This window comes from Vollenhovia emeryi, unplaced genomic scaffold (assembly GCF_000949405.1).
Source record: "Vollenhovia emeryi isolate VEMERY1.0 unplaced genomic scaffold, V.emery_V1.0 DF951586.1, whole genome shotgun sequence".
NCBI lineage: Eukaryota > Metazoa > Arthropoda > Insecta > Hymenoptera > Formicidae > Vollenhovia > Vollenhovia emeryi.
The window spans coordinates 1-1,079 of NW_011954780.1; the positions used below are offsets into that span (position 1 = coordinate 1).

General features: G+C 42.2%; 1 protein-coding gene across 1 annotated transcript; it reads left to right on the forward strand.

Moving 5' to 3' along the window:
- Positions 1–166: 166 nt before the first annotated feature.
- LOC105558837 (putative golgin subfamily A member 6-like protein 6) lies at positions 167–1,036 on the forward strand (the record flags this gene model as incomplete). The annotated part of the gene is made up of 1 exon (XM_012006793.1): positions 167–1,036. A coding segment is annotated over one exon (870 nt), but the record flags the coding sequence as incomplete, so codon positions are not given.
- Positions 1,037–1,079: the final 43 nt, after the last annotated feature.

Here is a 1,079-nt window from a genome sequence, read left to right on the forward strand (position 1 = left end):
AGAGAAACCAGAAAATCAGTAGATAAAGTGATAAATAAGGAGGGACGCATATTAATAGAAAAAATAGAGGAAAGAGGATGGGCGATCTTAAACGGGAGTTTCGGAAGGGAAGGGGGATGGACATATATAGGAGACGTGGGATCATCGGTTATAGACTATGTATTAGGGAATGACAGAGCAGGAGAGGAAATAGATACGGTGGAAGAAGGAACTAGAACGGAATCGGATCACGTGCCGCTGGAGGTGGAGCTGTTAGGACCCCGGGTGGTGGAGACAGGGAAAGGGAAGAAGGAAATAGTAGTAGAGAGAAGCGACTGGACAGAAGAAGGGAGGAGAGAATATCATGAAAAATGCGAAGGATGGAAAAGTACACAGACAAAAACAGAAGACATTTGGAAAGAGATGAAAGAAAAAGTAAAGAGCGCTATCACGAAGCGGAAGAAAAAAATAATACCTTGGAGGTTAGGAAGAAGAGAGTGGTATAATAAAGAATGGAAAGAAAGGAAAAGAAGATTGAGGAGATTGATGAGGGAATGGAAGAAGGGAAGGATCGGAAAAGATGAGTATGTGAAGGAAAGAAAGGAGCACAAGGAATGGTGTAAAGAGCAAAAGAGGAGGCACGAAAGCGAGGAAGTAGAAAAGATAAGGAAAGTCAAAAATGAAGCGGAAGCTTGGAAGTATATAAACAAATACAGGAAAAGGAAGGCTGAGGGGATAAGTGAGGAGATACAGATGGAGGAGTGGAGAAATCATTTCATGGAAATACTAGGAGGGACAGAGGAAAGAGTTATGTTAGAAATAGAAGAAGAAGGAGAAGAGGATGGTGAGAGAGAGGAGGTGGCAGAGGGAATAGAAGAAATATCGAGGGAAGAGGTGATCGAAGTAATAAAAAAACTGAAGATGGGAAAGGCAACGGGAGAGGACGGAATTGAGAACGAGGCATGGAGATTTATGCAGAAGGAGATGGGAGAAGAATTTTTAAAATTAATTAACAGAATCTGGAAAGGAGAGGGCATACCGGGAGACTGGAATAAAGGTATGATTAGTCCAATATACAAGAGAGGAGAGAGAAACGACCC